General features: G+C 32.7%; 3 protein-coding genes and 1 pseudogene across 3 annotated transcripts; 2 read left to right on the plus strand and 2 right to left on the minus strand.

Moving 5' to 3' along the window:
- Window positions 1-184: 184 nt before the first annotated feature.
- LOC125822405 (lysM domain receptor-like kinase 3) lies at window positions 185-3,950 on the minus strand. Its single transcript, XM_049501801.1, has 12 exons — window positions 3,180-3,950; window positions 2,897-2,936; window positions 2,805-2,812; window positions 2,540-2,698; window positions 2,055-2,254; window positions 1,770-1,859; window positions 1,347-1,440; window positions 1,098-1,255; window positions 929-1,020; window positions 702-840; window positions 511-609; window positions 185-389 (listed from the first exon to the last, which is right to left on the minus strand). The coding sequence occupies exons 1-12, from the start codon at window positions 3,802-3,804 to the stop codon at window positions 225-227; spliced, it is 1,869 nt and encodes a 622-aa protein (XP_049357758.1). The 5' UTR covers window positions 3,805-3,950; the 3' UTR covers window positions 185-224.
- Window positions 3,951-5,825: 1,875 nt separating this feature from the next.
- Window positions 5,826-9,843, minus strand: LOC125822406 (lysM domain receptor-like kinase 3). Its single transcript, XM_049501802.1, has 12 exons — window positions 9,225-9,843; window positions 8,649-8,682; window positions 8,545-8,552; window positions 8,262-8,420; window positions 7,755-7,954; window positions 7,303-7,392; window positions 6,989-7,082; window positions 6,728-6,879; window positions 6,557-6,648; window positions 6,250-6,388; window positions 6,071-6,172; window positions 5,826-5,993 (listed from the first exon to the last, which is right to left on the minus strand). Exons 1-12 carry the CDS (start codon window positions 9,841-9,843, stop codon window positions 5,829-5,831), a joined length of 1,854 nt encoding a protein of 617 aa, XP_049357759.1. The 3' UTR covers window positions 5,826-5,828.
- Window positions 9,844-10,684: 841 nt separating this feature from the next.
- On the plus strand, window positions 10,685-12,468 carry LOC125822403 (chaperonin-like RBCX protein 1, chloroplastic). Its single transcript, XM_049501800.1, has 6 exons — window positions 10,685-10,902; window positions 11,180-11,271; window positions 11,610-11,727; window positions 11,875-11,891; window positions 11,968-12,030; window positions 12,272-12,468. The coding sequence occupies exons 1-6, from the start codon at window positions 10,755-10,757 to the stop codon at window positions 12,356-12,358; spliced, it is 525 nt and encodes a 174-aa protein (XP_049357757.1). The 5' UTR covers window positions 10,685-10,754; the 3' UTR covers window positions 12,359-12,468.
- A 4,107-nt stretch (window positions 12,469-16,575) lies between these two features.
- LOC125821824 (uncharacterized) overlaps window positions 16,576-21,728 on the plus strand; it is a 5,589-nt pseudogene continuing 436 nt past the window's right edge.

Below are 21,728 nucleotides of genomic sequence, written 5' to 3' on the forward strand. Positions count from 1 at the left end.
TTGGTTAAAAAAATAATCAACAATAGTATTAACTATTTACTCTTTAATACACTTCTTCCAGGGGATATAAACATGCTATTAGCGTTGAGCATGATTTTTTAATATTACAGACAAGTGCCTACTCATATGGTTGATGTAAACAAATGTACAAGTGTTACTTCTGTAAACTTCTGCTTCTAATTTCCTGATTGTGAGTAACACAATGTAAGTCCAATTGGAATTTATTACCTTCCTGAAATGAGATGGGCTAGGCCCTGGTTCTCATAAAATTCACCAAGGTTCCAATCTGCACTTGTGGATGATATTGTCATTAAAGCTACTACTATTGACCTCATACTTGGTCTCAATTGTGGATTCTCCTGTGTGCAGGCCTTGGCAAGAAGAGCCACCTATATGAATCGCGTTAATCAATCAATTCACTGAGTACGTATAAATTTCAAACTAGCTGAGGTTAGTTATATGAATTGCGTTAACATTAATACACTTTGTAAAAATATATTGTTTTCTTACATTCCACACTGAATCCAGGGGATAATCATCACCAAGTTTTGGATCTACCAATTTGCATATCCCTTCTCTAGGATCAACCTCATTAAGCACATCCTCAAACTGCAAAAAATATTGCCAATTAAAAGTTAAGTTTGACTCTTTTAGTGGTTTTGAGGTTAAATTTGGTGAGTGAAGAAATGATTCAAAGTTACCAATCCAATAAGCCCCTTTGATTCAGTAGCAATTTCACTATTTCTGATAATAGCTTGTTTAGCAGATATTAATTCATAAAGCACAACCCCAAATGCATATACATCAATTTTGGGTGAAACATCACCAAATTGACCATACCTGCACATAAGGCAAGTAGGAATTGATAATTTGATATTGTTTAGAGATATAGAATAAGTACTAATACCATAGGGAAATAAATTCTTACTCTGGGGCCATGTAACCAAAAGTACCAACGAGACGAGTGTTCATCGAACCACCTTCAGTTTCAATCAGTTTTGTGAGTCCAAAGTCAGCAACCTGCAAGGCAAAAAGATTATCTTGAATTAGTACACATGGTTTTTGTTTTCATAGTTCTAGTTTCGGAACTCTCATACCTTTGCACGAAAGTTTTTGTCGATCAAAATGTTGGCTGTTTTAATGTCGCGATGGATGTAAACAGGAACAGTGTGTTCGTGGATGTACTCTAGGCCTCTAGCTGCATCCAGAGCAATTTTCACCCTGGTAGACCATGGCAATGGTACCTTACCTGGAACTGAAGAGTACAAAATGGATATGGAACTGTGAGAGATTTGAAAATTTGGTTAGACATGAATTTTTCGCGCAATGAGAAGAACTGAACTAACCAAAACCGCGCAAATGTTGGCTTAGGTTCCCATTTTCAATGTATTCATATACTAAGAACAAGGATCCTTCAATGCAATATCCTATCAAACGTACCTGCAAAGGTTTCAACATGTGAAACATTACCTCATATTCTCTATGACATATCAGGTAAATGGATTCATCATCTTCTAAATCTCAGGTATGGCAGAACTAAATCACCAATCCTGACTTTCACTATGAAAAATATCACATTATCAAGCTAAGGGGCTCAGACCACTTCTGTAAATTGCATTACTAATAAGTTCAAAGATCGCCGAAGTTAGCAAGTTCAACCAACCATGAGTCCATGATGTTGATTTTTTCCCCATAGACTCAGAGCAGGTGGCAGAGAGGTTATAATCAAGTAAGAAAAGATAGTATATCAGTATGAGTAATGAATTTACCAAGTTCAAGTGATGAACATGTGTCAAAACCTTCAATTCAGCAAGGAACTCTTTTGTTGCTTGCATATCCATCTTCTTGATAGCAGCTTTCTTCATTTTATTGAGACAAAGGAGATTAGCAGCATGAGTAATTTTGACTATGGAAAAGAAATGCAGCTGAGTCTAGACAATTATGTGAATGGTGCAACAGTGACATAATAAAGCAGCTAGAACTAGACCGCTGACCAATCTGAGTATCCGGATAATTGCTAATTATTTCAATCTAACAAGAATAATGTAACGAACCTCGCCTCTTAACTCTCCATAGTAAACAGATGCAAAACCACCTTGGCCAATCTTGTAGGCTGTGCTGAAGTTGTCACTGGCATTAGCAAGTTCATCATATGAAAATTCTATAGATTTATCCACAGCAATCCTCGGGACCTCTGGAGAAGAACCCTTATTAAGAGATCCTCCTTCTGAAGAATTCTCAAAATTTGCTTGACCTGAGTCATTTAAAGAAACTACAAGGTTTATTCTAAGGATGAACCAAAACATTGCTTCCACAGAACAGTTGACATAATTTTATCATTAATCAGGATCGATTGCAGGAAGCTTATATCTAATTAACAAATGGAAAATAGAGTAATATCTTTAACAAGTCATTATGATGATGATGATGATTCCTCATGCCTAAGGCAAGAGAAATGAGATACAACAAACAGGAATTTCCACCATAGAGTTCGACAGGTAATTAAGCATACATCAGTAGATTCAAACAGTATAATTACCAGGAACATGCTTATTACTACTGTGTTTGTAAGGTTCCAAGTTAAGATTTTCCTCCGTTTTCCTGCCTCTATAAAAGGTAATGTATACGCAAACCGCTAAAAGGGCAACCACAAGAACTGCTGCAACTGATATGCCAGTTATTGCTCCACCTGAAAATCCTGTCAATAACATAGTTTTTAGTAGATTACAATCACATTCAGAGCTATTTTGATACCTTAGATTTGATAAGTTGAAAAAGATGCCACTGTAGCAGTAAAGGCCAACCTTTTGAGCTGTGAAAAGCAAGAAACAACAATTAGCTACCAATATTATAGCATTCAAGAAGTGATTAGGAGCTCATTGGGATTGGAGAGTACCTTGTAGAAGTCCTTAATGGTGGATAAGTTCCATTTTGATCTGCAATACATTTCAGAAATAGAGATTTAAAAGAAAAAAACTATAACGTCATCCAACTCTTTGGCATATAGTAACAGATATTCAAGTGACAATCCTGAGCTTCCGACCTATTTGTCATACAAGTCAAATCATCCGAAAATTCACTATGATTGTAGTGTGCAAACTCATCTGAATTCGACTGATTGTGTACTTAAAATATGCAAAGAATACGAGTACAGAACCCTTGATAAAGAGATCAATTACCTTTTCCAGGAATGAAAACCAGACCACTACCCCTGCTGAAATTTGCTTCAGGATTATAGTCTTCCAACAACTGCTGTGGTAGATTAAAATCATTGGCTACTGTATCCAAATTCTCGCCAGGGCGAAGAGGATAAGTTATAAATAGTCCATAATCTTTTGACACATGACTATTCCCACAAGAGCAGTTGACAGTAACCTTTACTATTGCATTTACAGGAACATTGTTAGGATCATAACTGTTAGACTCCTGCAACTTTTCAACTGTTGTAAGGTTCGAACAGTAAAGACGAGCAATTCTCGGATAAGTAGTACTAGTCTTGACCTGCACATCAAATTGATGGCCCATGAATTTCCCATCAACACAGCTACATGAGAAGGGAACATTAACTCTGCTTTGGAATTGAATAATATCTGGATTGGTTATCTGAGGATTATAACTAAGAATATTCTTGATGGTGGTTGAAAAAGTATTAGATATGAAAGTGAGGTTTGCACCATTCCATACGTAAAATGAAGCTAATGCATCACAATCATCACTACACTGGGATTTAGCCCCCACCCACAAAATGTTTAACACTAAAAGGCCTAAAACTAACTCAAAGCTTCTATTTTCTTGAAAAATCATCTGATTTTCAACTCTGTACTAGTTGAGAAATGGCTTGAGATTTTTGAACTCTTTTAGAATCTTGAATGAAACATGCCAATGGATGTAATTATGGTTGTGTTAGTTGACACTTGACAGCTTCAGTTTTTGACTTTTTAGCATTTTTAACATGGTCTAGTCCAAGAAACAAAAGAGTTTTAGCTTTGATTTATGCATTACTTTAAGTGGGAGACAAAGAATTTTAGAGCACAAAGGTTGGCATGGGATTTCCTGGAAAAGCAGAAAGAGAATTTTAGGAATATATTTTTGGGTTCCATTAGTTGACCTTTTTAGTCAACACATCACCATTATTGGCTTATTTGCCTCTTATATTCACTTGGCTGTTAGCCATGGATGTTGAAACATGCCAAATCTTTTGGGCCCTGCGATCTCCCTATCAAAGTCTTTTTTTGGTGTTTAGGTAATTTTAATAGGATTTAAGTTTATATTACTGAGAACATGATGAATTTTTATACTATCAGTACAGTTTAACCGATTATACTAATATATTATCGTGATAATTTCTAGGATACCCACACCATGTGCTTCTTATAAAGTCAAATATGCTTGTTCTAGTAGGTCAACTTAACTAGATGGCCGGTGCAAAAAAGTCTTGCACTATATGTCAATACACATATTAGTAATGTTTCATCAATCAACTAATGCTCAAACCTTAATTTGTTAGGATCGATTATAAAAAATTTCTATATTCTCACCATGATCATTTTGTTCATTTAACAATACATAGGGCTCATTTTAACTTGTTCAATTTTAATACAATTTGCTCGTTTGATCCTACACAGGCAATGTCTAAGCTAAAAGGTAAGTAAAGGAGTTCAATTAAAAAAAGTCATTCCAGGATTATGTTTTGTAAGTAGAATAAATAATTTGTTTTTGCATATACAAATACTAATCAAATCCCTTGAATTTTTTACATATTCTTCAAATCCCTTTGTTAAATTTTTTGAGTCCCACAAAGGTGTTGAGCACGTAGTTGAAAGTGGAGTTAAATATTGTAGCTTCATGATTGATAATATATGTGATTATTTTTAAAGCTGGTCGTCACCTAACAAAAGATTTGTCCTTTATCTTGACTTGGAACCAAACGTACAATGTTCACAAAGATGGAGTAAAATTTTGGTAACATTAATATAGTAAAAAGAGTTTTTAACATTTCATGCCATCAAAGTCAAGGTTGCATCAAATATGACATGCCAAGAGATAAAACAAAGAAGTAAAAAATTATTGAACATTACACCTGGATCAAGTATAATAATACTATGAACATTTCAAAGGATTATAATTAGAACCTATCAGATTTATTTGTTGTTTGCCAGAGGGGTATGATGACACAATCATTTGTGTTCATGTGTTGTTTCTTCTATATCAATTTAATAAAGAAGACAAATAATTTTGACCTGATGGGTTCAAAGGGAAGGAGAAACGTGCAATGGCAGATAACCTACTTATATATTACAAGTTACAACTGGAAATGTTGTAATAAATTATACACACGAGAAAAAAAAAATGAGATTCAGTCAAAGAATGGAATTTGGCTATGAAATAGGAAATAATTGTTTTGGCATAGAAAACCAGTAGGTGGCAATTATTTGGAATGATATTGTTCAGACTTCAGATGTTAGATGAGAGATATTGGCTTAGTTGGTGGTCCATTGGTGAACAATTCATTTTCGACTAAAAAGTGAGGATAATTGCCCTATGAAGACTCGTATTCCCTAGGGCACCAGAGGATATTCTATTAATCAAGCAACCATCTATGAGTCGCGGGTAGACAAGGGGAGGTAATGGGAAAAAGGTTGTATAAATGTGATCAAGTTCTAATTTCCAAACTTCCTCTGGTTGAAAAAAGTTGAAGCTTTACAAAACAAAGAAAAAGAATTACAGAAAAGTAAAGATGAAAAGGTAATATACTCATTACATATAAACAGATAATACTTCCAAGCACATGAGGTTGAGAATGCTTGAATGAAGAGCAGCTGCTATTGCTACCTTCCTGACATGAGATGAACAAGGCCTTGGTTTTCATAAAAGGAACCAATATCCCAATCTTCAGTTGAGGATGATAGAGTCATTAAAGCTACAACAATGGACCTCATGCTAGGTCTCAACTGAGGATTTTCATGAGTGCAAGCCTTGGCAAGCTGAGCTACCTGCAAATTAAATAACCAACTAATTTACATAAGCGAAAAGACTGTTCATGTTTAACATAAGCACAAGGACACTCTACCTTGCAAACTGAATCTAACGGATAGTCATCTCCGAGTTTGGGATCAACCACTTTGCATAACCCTTCTCTAGCACCATCACTCTGGTGAAGAACATCCTCAAACTGCAAAAGAAAACAGAATTCTCTTAGTAGTTTAGAGGCTGGAATATTAGGTAAAACAAGATGGTGACAAGGCGTACCAATGCAACAAGTCCCTTTGATTCAGTTATAACTTCATTCGTCTTGACAATAGCTTCTTTAGCAGATATTAGCTCGTAAAGCACTACTCCAAAAGCATAGACATCAACTTTAGGGGAAACATCACCATATTGAGCATACCTGTTTGCAAGGCCCTTTTAAACAGGAACTACAAAATATAATAAAAAGGGAAGTCCAGTGCACGAACAATCAGAAAATTTCCTATCGACAACTATGCTATGAGAGCGACAGTGCTCAATATCAGTATTCACCAGGTGACAGAATAGCCACCTGGAATCAGACGCTTACTCTGGAGGCATGTAACCAAATGTACCCACAAGGCGTGTATGGAAAGAGGTACTTCCAACTTCAGTTAGCTTTGTAAGTCCAAAGTCTGCTACCTTCAAAATATAAAGATCTTTCAGGGCAATTATATGCCAAACATTTGATCTCTGGTTTAACAATCACAATTTTCACAACCTTTGCACGAAAGTCTTTGTCAATCAAAATATTTGCAGATTTTATATCGCGGTGGATATATAAAGGAACAGTGTGCTCATGGATGTATTCAAGTCCTCTAGCTGCATCAAGAGCAATTTGCACCCTGGTAGACCACGACAATGGATTCCGGCCTGAAAGTCAAAGGTCGAGATGGATTTATAAGAGTGAGAAAAATGCAGCACAGTGATTATAGTACATGGTCTACATGACATTTCACAAAAGTAGTAGACTTTCACTTACTTGATCCACGCAAGTGTTCACCAAGGTTTCCATTTTCAATGTATTCATAAACTAAGAATAAAGACCCTTCAACACAATATCCAATTAAGCGTACCTACAATGTGTTTTAAAAATAAAATGTCATCTCATGGTCTCACAATCAAAACAAGTATCTTTTGACCTTTAACATTGGCAGAGAAAGTTCTGTATTACTGATATTTCAAGGGAATGACAAAGAGCTTAGCTTGTTGCAAGAAGGCACTTGCCATATGAAAAAGATAAAAATACAGGAAATGCTGCTATTCTCATTCATTATAAGTGATGAACAATCTTACCAAGTTTAAGTGATGAACATGAGTTAAGACTTTCAACTCAGCAAAGAATTCTTTAGATGCTTGCATATCCATTCTCTTAATTGCTGCTCTCTGCATTCAAGTCAGACGAAGGCCTAAGCTAAAGAAATAGGAAAAAGCGAAAGATACATTATCGTCTTATTTAAATGTGTTTTGTTCAGTTAAATCATTGACCTATATTTATATGCTACTCTGGTTACTTAAACAACCATATTTAAACATCGGATAACATGTAGTATTCAACACCTCTAAGCTACACTGTTTTCCATGTTTACCACTGATTAATAATAGTTACTACGCTCTTCGTCATTAGCCCTATATTGGTATTGTGAATGAGAAAACATTGACAAATCAAAGTAGCCACAACCAGTGATCAGTAGTAGGATTATTTAAGTGTTATGTTTCATAAACTATGATAAGAAATATCCACAAACCTCGCCTTTTAACATTCCATAAAAGACCAATCCAAATCCACCTTGACCAATCTTATTTTCCATGCTGAAGTTATCAGTAGCCTTAGCGAGTTCCTCATATGAAAATTCCACTGATTTATCCACTGTGATCCCTGTCGGTCTTGGAGAAATAACACCAAACAAAGGACCTGATTCTGTAATTTTCTCCAAATTCGGAGGACCTGATGCATTAAGGATTTCATCAAACCATACTGAATACCGGGCTTTGAAGGATATAGTAGGCACATTCGGCTTAACTATAAACACTTTCAGAAAAATATGCAGGGGACACATAATTAAGGCTTGTTTACAGTGATTCAGTGAACATGATGATTATTCATGGAACAAAACAAGAGATCAACAAGAAACAACAGAAATTCCCGGTGCATCACCAGTTAAGGCAATTTTGTTGTAATCAGTATACTTCAAGAAGAAACTATTATCTTTTTGTTGGGGAAAGGATACAACACAATCAAATAAACTACTCACGAAAGTTCTCATTGAAGTGTTCATCAGATGACCCTTGGAGAAATGATTCCTCTTCTATTTGCTTGCTCCTATAAAATACGAAATAAACACAAACTACAAAGAACGTAGCCCCAAAAATAGCTGCCACTGTTATGCCAGCAATGGCTCCACGTGAGAGTCCTGGCGAATGACATCATTTAGTAAGCAATGGTAATACCATAACAATTGTACGTGTCACTTCACATTTGAACTTATTAAGTTGAGTACATCTCATGATCAGAGCAGAAAAGAAAATAGAGCCAACCTCTTGACCTGCAAAGCAAAAGCCAGAGAGAATCATATATTAAGTAAATATCAGACAGAAAAATACTGAGCAGAAATAATAAGAATGTTAAGTTTGGACAATACCTTGTCTTCAACGGTGGAAAATTTCCCTGTGCATCTGCAATAACAATATGAAGTAAAAAAGGGGTAAGAAGAGAATATTCTAAGTCAGCTGTCTGCTCCCTACCTCGACTCTGGTTCACTCATTTTCCAAAAAAATCTAGGGAAAAGGGTATATTTGAGTGATTTATATAACGATAAGGGCATATATGAGTCACTTTCATAACGAGGGTATATCAGCTCTATACAACAAAGTTGAGTGGTATATCAGACCAAACACACCCTAAAAGTAGAAAAAAATTGTAATCTGAAAGTACTTATTTTTCTTTATATCAAATATGGATTGGATTGGATCAGACATTTTATCCGTTTTCACCTAACTCATTTTTGACTAGCCTGTATCAAACTCAACCCATGTTTGACACCCCTAGTTATTATATATATAAGAAGTTATACACCTTATGTATATTAAAACTTAAAACAACTTCCATAATTCTTGACTTCTAGTCTTCTACTTGTGTTGGTCCAACTTGAAATAATAACGTTCAAGGTATTGATTAGTTCCAACTCAAATAAATAACAAAAAAACTAGTCACTAACCTCTTGCCGGCACAAACACTATTCCCGACCCGTAACCAAAATCCAAACCCGGATTGAACTTCTCCAGCAACTCAGCTGACACACCCGACCCCACCGCCACCGTGGACAAGTTCTCTCCCGGACGAATAGGGTACGTGGCAAACAACCCATAATCGTCGGACACTTCACCGTCGCCACAGGAGCAATTAACCGTCACGTTGATCATGGCATAATTCGGTATGTTGGTCGGGTCATAATTGTTGACCCGTTTGAGCCAATACTCAGTTGTAAGGTTTGCAAAGGCCATAGTGGCAACTCTTTTGTACGTGTCACCAAACACAGTTTTGTACACAAAAGTATGTCCCAAAAAATCACCATTTAAGCAATCACATGAAAATGGGAGATTAAGCCTCGTGTCACTAGTAATACTATCTTGGCTTGTGATTTGAGGATTGTAATTAAGAATAACTGGAATTGTTAAATTGAATATGTGACTAATGTAAGTTAAATTAGCTCCTGACCAAATATGATACGAAGCTATAGCCATGTCACAACCATTTCCACATGACTTAGCTTCACCATTTAAAATGAAGAGAAAAAAACTAATAGTAAGGTTTATGGTTTTCGCTCTGATATTCATTATTATGAGAGGATCAAAGGAAGTTAGAAGAAAAGGGAGTAGTTATAGAATGATACAACAAAATGTTGCCGTCTTCAAATAAATATTATTATCTCGTTTTGTTCATTTGCCATTTTGCTTCGTCTTAATACTTGATGTTTATTCTAACAGTAGTGTAGAAAGTATAAAATATCAAATTGCAAACTCTGTCACGGCCATATTCAGTTTTGGATTCTTGGAATGTGAAAATATGCGTCGTGACAGGATGTACGTGTGAATTTTTATTGCTGGTGCGGTCAAGCAGACAATGAAAATGACCCCTCTAATTTCTTGCTATATTTTTTTCTTCTTTTTTATTTATGCTTGTCCATACATACATATAAGCATACTGCATATACATGAGTGGTAGCTTCAGAAGTTAAATACTATGGCTCTTGAGTTTATAAAGACAATGGATTCCGAAATGTATGTCTAACTCTACTTGTTTTTTGCGTGTATGTATATATATATCAACTTTGAAACACCAGGTACTTTTTTAAGTATACATATATATTTCAACTTTGACAGACTCGTTTTAAACCCATGACCACTTCACATGATAGAAGATTTTTTGTGTTTTAATCTATATGCACAATATAATTTTAATCCAACTCTTTTGGGCCATGTAACTCTTTCCCTACATGTTATGCTCCCATGACCAACAATCCAAAAAATCTACTTAAAGAGAAACCCTCAGTTGGATAGAGTGGGATCCACAACTCTTCTTTGCAAGAGAACCATCAAAAAATTTATTAGTACTAGTAGTTCTCCTTTTTTTAGGGAGATATTTATGCAATGGACTAGAGATATTTTTTTCCTTCATTTTCTTTTTTCTTCATCAGGACCACTGGTTATCTGCTTACCAAAGGAACAATCTAGCACAAGAAGTATCAATGGAGTACTCCACAGCAATTGTATTTTCGCAGCTCTCCTTATTCCCTTCAACACTTCAAACAGAAAATAGAACTTATCTATTCAAGCCATGGAAACAGAGAACTTCTCAATCTACTCGTTTCCAGTGTCACAAGATGTATGTCCCTGGTGTGTAATCACTATTATCTTTTCTTCTCCTACAATTTTCAGATTTAAGCTTTTCTTTTTTCACAACAGTGGTGTTCGGGTTAACTTGCAAGATTTAAACTCTATGGATTCAACATTTCAGCATGGAATTCATCGTCTATTACAATCATGGGTTCATATATACTTTTTATTGTAATTTTTATGGACCTAAATTATTGAATTCAGATGAACTTTCGCAAGGCTGTATCCTCCTTTGCTTTTATCATTAGTACATAAGATACATGTTTGACTTATGCAGGATTTGGGACATCACCAGAATCCACAGCAGCCCAACATCTACACCACTTTTTCAATTTTATTGCTGTTAAAATTGTCGCTGCACAGCTTCAGGTTCATTGTCTCCTACTTAATTAGCAAATAGTTACAGAACAAATATCTCATTACATGTCTATGTATCCCTAAATGTAGATAAAACAATATAGAAGAAAGATGAAGTATACTTTTTTTAGTTAAATTTCCATGGATAGGCAATGAAAATATTGAAATTTTCTATATCAGATCACCTAAAGGATAACGACAGATAAGTGTCCGTTAAAAGTGAGATTAATAACCTGAAAAATAAGTCAAGTTACATGCTAATGAGGTTCAAATGCACTAATAGTTAAAAATTATTTACATTGATCAATAGGAGATTCTTAAAATTAGTTAACCATAATTTCACATAACAGAGCTACAATCCTGAAGCATACCAGGAGCTGAGGGAGTTTCTGGATAAGCATTCATTGAGTGATGGGGATAAGTTTTGCGCGGATTTGATGAGGGAATCCCCGAGACATAAAGATCTAGGTACATCAACAATTTTCTAATTTCACTTGCAAGTATTTAAGAATTCTGCTACCCTTCTGTTTACTTAAGTTATATCTTCAACAAAGTTGTGACTTTTCTGATAATGTTTGCTTGAATCTGTGGGAACTTTCATTGGCTTCTTCGCAGCTATGCGCATTTTAGAGGTTGGTTTAGCCTCTAGCTTTTCTTTTTTCCCCTTAATTATGATAATCAAACTGAATTAGAAATATTTTCATAAAGGTTCGATCAGCATACTGTAAGGACGACTTTGAGTGGGATAACTTGAAGCGCCTAGCATCAAAGGTAAAATTATAAGATCATGGATTTTATCTTATATCCTATGCACACTGACAAAGTAAATGAATTTTTTCATAAATCTGTTGCAGATACCATTACTTTGATATCGATTATTTACTTATCTATAAAAATAAACTTTCGAATATAAAGATGTTAAGGTTAAACCAGAAGAGTATATATAATTTCTCCTCAACAATAAAACCTCTCCGCCACTTCTTTTTCAATCTACTACCTTGGGATATTGCAGATGGTGGATGATTCTAATAAAAAGCTTATGACGGATTATATCGTGGATACTAGCTGCATTGCAGATGGAAAGCAGATATGCAGCTAAACAAGCTCCTTAAAATTATAATCACAGTGTATTTAGAAGACGAGAATATAACATGTGTTTTCACTTAATTTCATATATATGTATATATGCTGTTATTCCATTTAGCTGCATTCAGCCAAATCTGAGCAAATATTTTGTAATCTTCGCTATGTGTCCAACTATCTATCTGTGGATGTGAAAGAGAAGATATATAATTTAGGGGTGTCAAAATAGGCCCATTCGGTTGAAATTAGAGATACTAAAACTAAAATGAGTTGGGTCATGATCCGTCCGATTTGATCCGCTTAATCTCAATAATTTTAATATATTGTTATTTTACTTTTATATCCACAATTTGAATTTCAACTTAAGAAATTTTTTAAAAAAATTACAAATGAATAGATGAATCCTAGAAAATAGGGGTAAATAGGGGTGTACAAAACCGAACCGAAAACCAAATCAAATCGCAAATCGAGTCAAATCGGGAAAAAAAACCCGACTAATGGTTTGGTTTGACTTGGTTTGGTATTGAAAAAAAAAACTTATACTTGGGTTGGTTTGGTTTTAACTAAAAAAAAGTCAACCCGAGACCAAACCAACTTGACATTATATATTTAAGTTTTGAAATTTATTTTATACATAAAGCTATTTACTTGGATATAATTTCTAAATATTACTTATACTTTTTCATAATTTTTATCCTTTAACATAATTTTTCAAGTTTTTTGAGTTTTAGAATTTTGAATGGTCCAACAAAAGTTATAGTCAGTAACTCTAATAAAGCTCAGTTTAAAATCAAATCAAATACGAATGCTAACAAAAATAAATTAATTCAACACGAAAAATGACAATAATGTTGAATATTTGTTCTTTAATTTTACATTGGTTTAGACATTTAAAATACATAACCAAATTTTATTTTTTCTTTAATGTTTAATCATGTAATTCATACTTATTAGACTCACTTTAGCATGATTCAGTACTTTTAAATTAAGGTCATTTATATTATGACTTTTTAATTTGTAATATTTATTTTATACGATTTCATTATTAATTTTTGTTGAATATTTTAGTGACATCACTTATCTCATATTTTGTGTTATTTTCTTAGAAACACCTTAGATAGTTGTATGTTGGTTGGACTAAAGAAATATTTGAAACACAAGTTAATTATATGTGTATGAATACTTTAATGGAAAAAACCCAAGGTTTATTAGTTTGGTTTGATTTATAAACTTAAAAATTCGACACAAATGATTTGGTTTGATTTTTGAAAAATTCGAACCAACCCGATGTTGAAAACCCCGAATTTTATTAGTTTGGTTTGGTTTATAAATTGAAAAATTTGATACAAATAATTTGGTTTGATATTTGAAAAATCCGTACCAACCCGATCATGTACACCCTTACTAAAAAAATATAAAGTAGATAGTAATTTATATGTTTAATATAGGAACATATATTACATCAATGCAAATAAAGAATCTTTAAAACGAATTGAAATTGGTTACTATATGTTTCTCATTCGTGTCTCATTGTTTATTTAATAGATATGAAATGTTTATTTATAATAGATATGGAATCTATTATAATTCGGTACACTATTTTTATGACTTTCCTTCAATATTATTCTAGAATAGAGTTACACAAAATCATACGATAATTAATGTTTTAAAATAATTCATAAACCTTTCAAGATAAAACAAAATTTTCAATTGGAACACCATTGCATTTGAAAAAACAAATAGTGGACTCTACATCGATTTTAGCTTCATTCTCTCTAACTCAAACCCTCCCAACAAATATAAGCATTCCTTTGAGAACACATAAGCATTGCTTTGATGTTCTCAACTGCTGAAAAAAAATATCTTTCAGTATTTGTTAGGGTTAGAATTTTGCTTTAAATAATTAAATCTCAAACATTATTTTTTAACATACATGTTTTTCCTCCAAAAAAAAATAATTTAAAAATCAAAATTTAAAAGATGGAACTCAATCCATAATAAAGTGAAGATTAACTTGAACCATAAAATTATTTCAGTGTAGTATTTCCAAAACATATAAAACCTCTAACTTCAAATAACAATATTATTATTTATAGAAGTAAAAACTATTTCTAGTTAATAAGTGTTAGCCAATTATTTTTCATACACTACCTTAGATGTTGTTGTAAAACCTTTATTTATTAATACAATAATTTTGAGTAACTTAATTCAAAGTTTTAAAATCTTTATGGTAAGAAAGTAGATAGTCTTTTTTCTTCTTTTTTAAATGTAAATTTTGTACCTTTTTTTACAATCTTCAATACTATTAAATATTGTTTTTTATGAAAATTCTTTTTTTTTTTTAAAAAATTAAATTCTATCCTTTCATTTTTGTTTTTTACGATCTTCAATGTTGTTTTTAAGGGAAAATTGTATATAATAGCAAACTATTAATTCAAATTAAATGCAATAAATATACTTTGATTTAATTGTACCCTATAGCAAACTATTGCTATTTTCGCCACTCTCGTTTGGTGGCAGTCTCGCTCGCCTCTCTCACTTTATACAAAAACGCAAATGTATAAAATGCGTTTGTGTTTGTATAAAGCGAGAGAAAATTGTATATATACATATATTTTCGTTCCCCTCTCTCCCCTCTCCCAAATCTCGCTCGCTCACTCGCCTCTCTCACTTTATACAAACAGAAACGAAATGTATAAATTGCACTTTTGTTTGTATAAAGCGAGAGAAAATTGTATATATATATATTTTTTCGTTCCCCTCTCCCCTCTCCCAGATCTCGCTCGCTCACTCGCCTCTCTCACTTTATACAAACAAAAATGAAATGTATAAATTGCACTTCTGTTTGTATAAAGCGAGAGAAAATTGTATATACACATGCAAATACATATATCTTCATCCTATACACTTATAATTATATAATACAAATATTTTCCTGCCCAATTTTTTTTGCCTTTCTCTCTTTCTCGTTTTATACATACACAGATTATACAATTGATCTTTTGTATACAACTGCTTTCTTTGTATATGTATAGCAAATTATACAACTGTTTTTTTTGTATATGTATAGCGAATTATACATATATATGTTTGCTATGGAGCACAATTATGCAAACTTTGCTATAACATACAAATATAAATTTTGTGTTTGTTATATGTGAAAGTTGCTCAAAATAAAATCACACATTCACTATTAAACTCCCAATACTTGTAAACTTCCTTTGACCTTTGAATTCCTTCTAACAAAAACCTAACGCAATGGTTACTTTTCTTCTCTTATTCAAAAAACATGTCTCAAAATCAGCACCTATAATTTCACTATATGTTTTTTGGCCCAATTTCATTAGGATGAAAAGCCCAAAATAAGCTTCTGATAATTTTTTGGAAAAATTAGCAGTTAAGTCATAATAACTAATATAATTAGTCAAAGTAACAACACTTTAAAATATTTATTTAAAATAACAGAATGACAATATTTTGATAAAATAATATGTATTCAGATTTTAATATTTTAAATTAATTTTATTTATGGAAACAGATTTTAGTATTTTAAATTTTAGTATTTTAAATTATTTTTATTTATGGAAGGAGTGCTACATTGGACCAAAATATGAACCAATAGGCGTGTAAAGTTAAGAAAAAAAAAACTAATACCATTAAACCTTTTTCAACAAAGTTAATGTTTCTTCCCCAAATATCACGTTTCTTCCCCTCTTTCACGTTGCATGTTTAGCTCTATTGAAGGTGCTAATTTGTTGTTCTTCAAGAAATTTTATGAATTCAAGCAGATTTTTCGGTTGGCAAGGTAAGTTCCATCATCCTTTTTGATTTTTTTGATTTGATGTTTAAAGCACCTATTATATACCTTACGGATTTTCAGTCGAAATTTCCAATTTTGATGTGATTTTGTTTGAACATTCATCATATATTTATGATTTTCAAATTTTTCCGATTTTTTTTGTGATTTTATTTTAATTTTTCAGATTTTGTAGATTCTAGAAACTCATATATATGTTTATTTTGTTTGATATTTTTTACATTTCAATACTTGATAATAACAAATTTGTTTTTAGGGTTTTAGAATTTGGGGAAAGCATCTGATTGTCTACAATGAATGATTCAATCAGAATTACTAGAGGTATACCACATAATATTCAAAATTTTGGGGATTTTCCCTCATTTGATTTGTGTATTACCCAAGGGTTGCTCGAAAATGTAGGATCTGCGGCTAGAATGGCACATGAGAGCTCTTCCAAAAAAAAGAGGGTTTTGTGGTCTGAAACCCCTGATGATCAAGGAAAAGATAGAAGTGATGAAGTATTACTTTCTGTCGATGAAGAGGTATTAAATTATTTTGAAACTATTTTTGTATGTTATGTCCATTGTTGATTTTGTGATTGTGTGTTTATTGTTGACATTTCAGTGTTGGCATAATGCATGTTTTTATATGCTTGAAAAAATGTAAGGTATGCCAAATTGTGAATTAACCTCATATGCACAAGAATTTCATAATCTTTTTGTCAATATGACTAGTATTGTACAGTATAAAGTTGTCTTGGCAACAATGCAAAAAAATATCATATTCTTACTGTTGAGAGGATGAATGTCAGGGCATAAATTTGTATTATATGCATGATGAAATATCAGAAACTACATGTCTATTATTCTTATACTAGATAGTTGTATAATATATTATATTTTTTCAGCACCTTTATGTATTTCAATTTATTAGTTTTATAGTATGAGTTCATTATGTATTCTATTTTTGGGTTCATATTAATTTTTTTATCTCATTAATATTCACAAATTAGAATGAACATCCAAGTTTTCAGAATGTTTTTCAATTTGTCATATAGGTAGTTTCTTTTATAATATTTTGTTATCTAGAAATAGAATTATAGATCAATAATTTTAGAAGTATGTATTCATTTATTTGAACATGTGCAGGCAAGTGAATTTTACGTCAAAGATCAACCAACAAAAGCTCCACATATTCAATGTGTCTTTAACAATGGCATAAAAGCTGACTTGATTAGAAATTTACATGAGCATGTATATAATGTATTTCGCGAGAGCACTTGTTTTGGTAATTACATGCAAATGCATGGATGTTGTGCACGCGGACAAATACATAGGTGCTGCATGGCTTTGGAACTCAATTGTAGTTCTCGTCAAGCATTTGTCATGCGTGTCAATGGATCTACGCTTCGTTTCACTTTAAGAGAATTCGCTTTGATTAGTGGATTAAACTGTGTCAGCGAAGAAAAATATTTCATTTTTGATACAACAAAACCAAATAGGTTGATGGAACAGTATTTTCAGGGTGTTAAGTTGATCAGAAAAGTAGATATAATGGAGAGTTTTGAGGCAAAAGTGTGGGGTGATAACGATCAGGATGGCTTGAAGTTTGTCATATTATTCTTCATCCAAACAGTTATTTTTGCAGGTGAAAGAGTTACCAAAAAAGTTCCTAGATTACATTTTGATCTGGTTGAAAGCGGTATGTACAGTCAGTTTCCAGGGGTAAAAAATCTTTCTACTTGTTGATGAAGAGTTTGAGCAAGAAGATGGATAGAGAAAAACAGTTTTACAGAATCGGTGGCATGCCTATTGTCATTCAAGTATGGTTATATGAGTGCAGTTCAAGTATTGATTTTCAAGTTGCTCAAAAGGTTGATGACCACATTCCGAGGTTACTCAACTGGCAGACGGCCAAAGAGATTCCGAGATACAAGAAACTAATGAAGACCATATTCAGTGATGTTAATAACAAGGTACTTAATTGAAATATATTCAATAAAAGTCAAGTTATATAGTTTTATTATTGTTTTTATTATAACTAGTAACAATTTTTTTGTGGTTCAGTTTAAATTCAGGAACATTACCCCCAATCAAAGGGAACTTGCAGTATTGCAATTGCCACCAGAAGGTATCGAGAATCAAGGTGAAGTTCAGTATGATGAACCAGATGAGGTAATAAGTCATTGTAAAGATTCTGACGATGATTTTCAAGAACATCCTCCACAAACAGTAAAGGTCAAAAGAAAAGGAAAAGTTGGTTCTTCACCGTCGCCTGTTAAAAAAAGGAAAAAGAAGCAGTTGACTGATGGATCCAATCAGGTTGCACAAAAGTTGGAACCTCGTGTTGTTGTTAAACTGCCGGTGAAAAAGGATATTGTATCCAAAAAGGTACCGAAGAAACCTAAGGTTGTTTTAAAGCAGACTGAATCTGTATCTACAGATCAAACTAATACAACATCGAAGGATTCTGACATTCCAAGAGCAAGCGGATCTGAAGTGCAAGTCTGGTTGAAAGAGCTGTCAGATTTCAGAAAAGAAGTATCTAATATTTAATACATCTTTCTCAGTTTAACACTTATTAGCATATTCAATACTTATTAAGCTACATTATTATGTCCTATTTTCAGGTTAAACAAGAGTTTGTTGACATTCGCAAATTGATCAACGATAACTTCAAGACTGTTCTGACAGCCATTAATTCTAAACAGAATGAGCAGGAGGTTTGTTTGAAACAAATAATATAATTTAATGTACTTCAACTATTCATTTTTTTAATGAAATATGTTATAATATAACACAGGTCAGACATTCTGATGATCCCATTGTACCTCCAAATTTAAACGACGAAGAGAGGTATAGATCACCATATACTTCAATTCCTGAAGTTATATCAAATCAAGTGCAGGTAGTTCAAGGTGACAAATTGGGATCTGGTAATTTGGAAGTACTTGTAGTTTTTGTGTTAGTTGCAACTTTTATTAATTTGGTTCAATATGAATCTATATATCTATTATTTTATCAAACTGTATTCAGGAATATTATTATGGTTTATTTTACGCAATTTGAATTTATTAACCTTTTATAAAGTTGTATCCATTACATTTGATAACATGTTTCTTGGCTTTTTATTTCTCTGTTAAGACTATCAACATTCCAGATGTTAGTGATACAAAAAGTGTTGTGCACCAGGTAAGTCAAGTTTTTTATTGTACTTTCTACTTAGTACATATATATTCATTATCCTTTATAAACCTATTATATTTATATTTGTATACATGTATATACTTCCAATGTAGCCTTTTTCGGTCAAACCGTATCCAGCAATCTTAACACAGTTTATACTTTTCAAATGAATTGGACAAGGAGTTTTCACTGTTGTATCCATTAACTAATATTTGTTCATGTGTTCTTATTCTTTTATGTTTGTTTTAAGACCATCAACAATCCAGATGGAATAGGTTCCAAATCTGATGATCATGAGGTAAGACAGGTTTTAGATTGTATTTTCGATTAAATATCAGTACTCCATTTTTTTGTTGTGTTGTATATACTAAAATGTGAATACAATATACAGATTTGCCTTAATTTTCATTTCTCAATACATGTTCAATTTCATCTTATAAATTCCATTTATAATTTTTCATATTATAAGGTTTTTTGTCTCAACACTCCTGTTCGAAATCTGATTAAAGTGGATGAAGTATTCAGTTCTCCAAGACTTATAGTTCCTAGAGTATGTTATTTATTTTATAGGCAGATTTATTATATGATTATTAGTTTTATTAGATTTAAGGATGTTATATCTTTATTAACTTACCAGGTAAATCAGCCAAGCTTTGTATTTGATATACCACAAAAAAACAGGAGATTCTGAAAATGCACATGAACATGATGAGGAACAATTCCCATGTCCAGTCCCTATACAGGCTATGGATCCCATGAATGTGACCACAGATTCACAGTTTGAATTGGACGATCAATTCATGCCTAGTCTCACTTCTATAAAGAGTAGCATCACACCTCAGCCAACCATAATTGCAGGACAAACCGCACAGCTGCCAACTATAATTGCAGAACACTTGACAAATACGGCAGATCAGACCACTATCGATGTCCAGTTTGGTACGAGCGGAGAAAGAATTATGCATGATCAGCCCATCATCAATAATGAACAGACCCCGTTACCTACGCGTAGAAATAGACGTCCAGGTCCTTATAATATATCTCCGTATCTGACCAATTTTGGATCATCTGCTGGTATAGTATTCCAATTTTTTAAACTTTTTTTAATGTAATAATTTTTTTGATTGCTAGTGTTAGTGTGTTTAATTTATTATTTTGTAACCATTTCAGGTAGTTCATCAAGTCAGCCCCCTATTTTTGAACTGAAACACCCATTCATATTTGATTTGATCTCTGGCAATTATGATATACCTTTGTGGGATGCGTTTCGTTCATGGGTCCGTGATGGCTTGCTTACAAAGCACGATAAAAAGTAAGTAGTTGAGAAATAATTACAATATACTTTTACAACATAACTATTTCAATTTTTGTATTCGGTAAAATGTTTGTTCAGATTTTAGTTTTTGTATTCGGTAAAATGTTTGTTCAGGTAAAATGATTAAAACATATCTATATCTGTGTTATCTTGATAAAATTTGTATTTCATTGTTGTTATTAGTAATTATATTTATTGAATTGTATATTTTTATTGTGTTTTTAGGAATCATGATCAGGACCATTACAAGAAGCATCTAGCTCACTTCCCTGCTGCCATAAATCTTGGCGTTCTCCTAATAAACAATAAGAACTGGTTCTATAATCTGTATTTCGATGGACAGTTATTGAACAATACGGTAATAATTATTTATCTTCATCTTTAATAACAATGTTGATTAGTAGTTACATTATTTATACCTTTGTTTTTAAATTTTTCAGCATATCGATGTGATTTTCTATTATCTCCGTAAAAAAGCTAAGTATGAAATTGGAAGCAGCTACAAATACACAACTGTAGATTGTGTATTTAGTTCAAAGATTTCTTCTATTTGGGAAAAATATTTGGATTTAGACAATGATGTTGGTTGTGCTGATGAAGAGCATGTCATTGGTGAATACATTAGAGGGTACAGAATGCATGCTGCTATCCCTTGGCATATGGTTGATCATGTTTTTGTTCCTGTCCATGTTAAAAATAAATTCCATTGGGTATGGCTGTTATTTCATTGAATGATAAACGTATCAACGTTTATGACTCATATAGAGCAGCAGGCCATGATGCAGCTATCAAGACAGAGATAGTTAAGCTGTCACAGTTGATCCCTTTAAAATTAAGAGTGAATGACTATTACAAGAATAAAGGAATTGATGTATCGCAGGCTCAAGAAGAGAATGAGTTCTTTGATATAGTCTTCATTGATAATGTTCCTCAACAGACACATGGGACTTTGTAAGTTTGTGTATTTTTTTGAATTCACCATTATCAAATCATCAATTTTATATTGTTTACTTTTAATGTGTTGTATTGTAGGGATTGCGGTATTTATATGCTAGCTTTTGCCGAATACCTATCATACGAACAAGGG

The sequence above is a fragment of the Solanum verrucosum genome, unplaced genomic scaffold (assembly GCF_900185275.1).
Source record: "Solanum verrucosum unplaced genomic scaffold, falcon-dt-bn FXZP01000103.1, whole genome shotgun sequence".
In the NCBI taxonomy this organism is placed as follows: Eukaryota; Viridiplantae; Streptophyta; class Magnoliopsida; order Solanales; family Solanaceae; genus Solanum; species Solanum verrucosum.

What these genes read in the sequence shown, in the direction of transcription:
- LOC125822403 (XM_049501800.1), top strand. Translation starts at nt 10,755, where the DNA reads ATGGAGTACTCCACAGCAATTGTATTTTCGCAGCTCTCCTTATTCCCT. An exon ending in TTGTCGCTGCACAGCTTCAG is followed by an intron (nt 11,272 to 11,609) that starts GTTCATTGTCTC and finishes TTCACATAACAG; the next exon opens with AGCTACAATCCTGAAGCATA. An exon ending in TGAAGCGCCTAGCATCAAAG is followed by an intron (nt 12,031 to 12,271) that starts GTAAAATTATAA and finishes GGGATATTGCAG; the next exon opens with ATGGTGGATGATTCTAATAA.
- LOC125822405 (XM_049501801.1), bottom strand. Translation starts at nt 3,804, where the DNA reads ATGATTTTTCAAGAAAATAGAAGCTTTGAGTTAGTTTTAGGCCTTTTA. An exon ending in ATGGAGAGTTAAGAGGCGAG is followed by an intron (nt 1,860 to 2,054) that starts GTTCGTTACATT and finishes AATAAAATGAAG; the next exon opens with AAAGCTGCTATCAAGAAGAT. An exon ending in CCCTGGATTCAGTGTGGAAT is followed by an intron (nt 390 to 510) that starts GTAAGAAAACAA and finishes CGATTCATATAG; the next exon opens with GTGGCTCTTCTTGCCAAGGC.
- LOC125822406 (XM_049501802.1), bottom strand. Translation starts at nt 9,843, where the DNA reads ATGAATATCAGAGCGAAAACCATAAACCTTACTATTAGTTTTTTTCTC. An exon ending in ATGGAATGTTAAAAGGCGAG is followed by an intron (nt 7,393 to 7,754) that starts GTTTGTGGATAT and finishes ACTTGAATGCAG; the next exon opens with AGAGCAGCAATTAAGAGAAT. An exon ending in CAAAGGGACTTGTTGCATTG is followed by an intron (nt 6,173 to 6,249) that starts GTACGCCTTGTC and finishes TTTCTTTTGCAG; the next exon opens with TTTGAGGATGTTCTTCACCA.